This window comes from Nestor notabilis, unplaced genomic scaffold (genome assembly GCF_000696875.1).
Source record: "Nestor notabilis isolate BGI_N333 unplaced genomic scaffold, ASM69687v1 scaffold31810, whole genome shotgun sequence".
Taxonomy (NCBI): domain Eukaryota; kingdom Metazoa; phylum Chordata; class Aves; order Psittaciformes; family Psittacidae; genus Nestor; species Nestor notabilis.
The window spans coordinates 10,829-14,223 of NW_009913012.1; the positions used below are offsets into that span (position 1 = coordinate 10,829).

A 3,395-nucleotide genomic window follows, 5' to 3' on the forward strand; every position below is an offset into this window, starting at 1 on the left:
ATTCTGTAGTGAAATTATTTTGTCATATCCACTCACTTCAGCAAAGAGGAGTTGCAAGAAACAGGATGTGTAGTTCAGACACCTGCAGCAAGTGTTCTGCAAGTCAATACTAGACCTCTGTACACACAGGATGACAGAGAAGCTTAGGTTAAAGGGACCTCTGCAGGTCCTCTCTCACCTCTACACTCACAGCAAAACAAGCGAACTTACCTGGGGATGCCCAGGGCCTTGTCAAAGCCTTGTATTGAAGTTCTGTCTCCTTCCATCCTTGGAGCTGTTAAACCTGACTGGACACACTCCTGGACAAACTGCTCTGGCTGACCCTGCTTTGAGCAGGGGTTAGACTAAAAGATTTCTAGAGGTGCTTTCTGACCTCAACCACTCTGATTCAGAGTCCACAGCTCTTCTGGGCAACTCTTAACCACACATGCATGGGGTGTGCTCTCTTTGAATTAGACTTGCAGCAGAAATACCCCTGTTCTAGATGACTGTTGTGGTTAATCTGAAATTAGGCCTAGGAGTCACTGACAATATATTACAAATTCAGTGATATAAAAATTAATCTTCAACAGGAAATGTCAATGAAGGAAAAAGGAAGCAGATCCTCCTGCAACTTAAAATTATCACACAATTCAGCATAATGTTAATTGGAATTTACAGTACACTGAAGAGCATTTAAAGGCACAAACATTTGATTAGAAAGGTAGGAAAGAAAATTACCTAATCCCAATTTCTTATGAACCTGAACAGCCATAATCTTCTCACCACCTGAAGGCAAGAAAATTGTCATAAACTTACTTTCAAGGCTCTATACAGTTGGACATGGTGCTTCATAGAGAATGAAGATGAGGGACCAGTCCAGTCAGTCCTATCTCTTTGATACAAAAAAGGGAACTGTAAGTAGAGAAGACAAAATAAGATAGGTGGAGGGAAATGAAGACTAAAGTTTGAGATTACCTACTGCAACTACTGTGTCAGCATTAAATAAAAGCAAAGGTGAACAAGGAAAAAAACCCCTTAGGTAGCACACAGAGAATTAGGCAGTTAATTCCAACAGGGGAAGGAAAAGATAAGCAAAATGGAAAAGGGTCTCCCTGTCTAGTGAGGGACCTGTGCTTAATATCAACCAAAGTAGTTTATAGCAAGTCTCCAGATGGAAGCTGTACTTTCTCTGCCAAGACAATTCTCCAGGGCAACATCGGATGAGGTCTTCTCAAATAAATAGATGTGAAATGCTCCGGGGGGCTGGGGGAGCTCAGAAATCAAACTCCCCTTCCATTCCCTCTGTAAATGAACTAGATGTTTTAACTCCCCTTCTCTTGTACTTTTTCTGGCACAAGAACCCCAAATACAACACAACACATCCATCCATCTCCCAGAAAGAAGAAAAAGTGAATTTCATATCAGATGCTTTGCGTCAAGGCTGCTAAGGCTCATAAATCAGCTGTCTGATTGCCCTGGTCATTTCAACCAACGTCTGACCCTTTTGTTAACTCATGATTTATAACTGGAAGTTACTTTTTTTTTAATGCCAGATTTATAAACTTTACTGTGCTTGGTTTGATATAATATCCATTTTGTACCCCAAGCTATAAGACAGTAAATTTATTGTCTATGATCTGTTACCTTGAAAAATTACATCAATGCAAAGTGGTTTCCATTTAGAATCAATGGGCAATAAATTCATTGGATTTTTTTTTCTGAAGGGGGGAGAGAACATGATGATATTTATGAGGTCATGAGCGGCTATATAACGGGTGAAACTGGGAGCAGAGGCAAGAGACAGGAGTTCGGAGGTACAGGGGTAGGCAAAGACGAAATACATTCAACACAGCAACAATGCATAAGCTGGTATTCTGCTGTCTCATTATTATTGGCTTCTCCTGTCCTCTCTCTTCTCTCCCCATCATCAATGCCAGCGAGATGTCGTATCAACTCTCAGGTAAGAATATTTTGATTTTAATGCTCATAAAGCAGGGGATGAAGCAGTAAAACCAGAAGAGAAGCAGCCTTTCCTTCTGAGGGGCCTTTATCTGTGCTGACCAGCTTAGCAAAAGTGGGAATTTCTTCCCAACACTGGCAGCACAAGTGACATCTTCAGTGAGGGCTACTCTTTAAAATAGGGAGGTTGGGTGCCCTAAATATTTCTTCCTGCTAATCTGAGATCCAGGAGACAAAGGTATCCGAGCCTTCTAGCACCGAATGCAAGCTGGCATATACAGCATCTGTCTCTGAAGCAGCATTAGTAGGCACTGAGTAATTTAAAGAAACTTTGCTGTACAGGCATGTTTAACTGAAGCTGTATTTAAAAAGGGGGAAACCTACTGCAGAGATTGATGCAGTCCTACTGAGATCAAGAACAGGCAAATCTGTCTTATGCTACAAAAGCAGCAGTGTACTGAGCATGCTACTGGTTTGCACTAAAGCAGAATCCATTCAGTCCAGTGGAAGAATAAATCTTGGCTTGAAAAAGCTGCCCTCAAAGTTTGGCATTATAGCCTAAGGCAAGACTGAAAGAGCTCAGCAAAGATGCACAACAGTCGGGACAGCTGCTGTCATCAGAGCTGACCTGTGCTGGAAGAGTTTCTGAGTTCTGAAAAACCAGGCAAATTAAACCCAAAGTTACTGCATAAAGCTTACTATTAAGAAGTGGCTGTTCTTACCTGGTTTTCAGGTACAACAGCTGTTGTGCTGGTTTATAGGTATCAGTAGTCCCTAGTTTGCTTTGAAAACCTTGGACTCACTAAGCCAGCATCTTCTTAAGCCTTCCTCAGAGTAACTTGTATTTACAGAGTCATGTTATCCATGACTCAGTATGGATAACATCTATCACATCACAGGGTGAACAAGCTGGCTCTAACATTACTCCATTTGTTTGAAGACATCCATTAGGCTTATTAAATCTTCCTTGCTCATATAAAGTCTCTAGGCTGGGTAAGATAGAACTCTATATTAAAGAGGGCTCTTATTTTTGGCTTTGTGGTTTGGTTTGAGTTTTTCTGTTGTTGTTGTTGGTTTGGGTTTTTTAGTCTCAAAACCAATTTACCTGCTAACACTGCTCTGAATTAAAAATAATACAAGGCTAGAAATTATCTCCACATAGCACATTATTGGGAAGCTACAATATTCTTATTCAGCACCTCCCACTGAAATCCCCACTGTCCTTTGCAATTGTCCTTTCATACAGCAAACAAACTAACAACGTGGATGTCAAAGGTCTTCATGGTGCAACTAGAAAACAATACTCATCTCCACAACTGGAGTTCGACAATAGCACCCTCTCATTGCCCACAATTTTCAGTGTCTGCTATATATATTAGCAAATCTGAAATTTACTGCTTAGATTACAAAAGCCTTATTTACCTCAAGTGTAACACTGCTAAGGACTCCTGCTG

At 40.8% G+C, this 3,395-nt stretch overlaps 1 protein-coding gene across 1 annotated transcript in view; it reads left to right on the plus strand.

Annotated features, from left to right (window-relative positions):
* Positions 1 to 1,817: 1,817 nt before the first annotated feature.
* The window catches only part of UTS2 (urotensin 2), a 3,878-nt gene continuing 2,300 nt past the window's right edge, over positions 1,818 to 3,395 (plus strand). Inside the window, exon 1 of the mRNA XM_010022376.1 lies at positions 1,818 to 1,942. Coding sequence (XP_010020678.1) covers positions 1,840 to 1,942 — 103 coding nt within the window. The 5' untranslated portion in view covers positions 1,818 to 1,839. The remainder of the gene's footprint in view (positions 1,943 to 3,395) is intronic.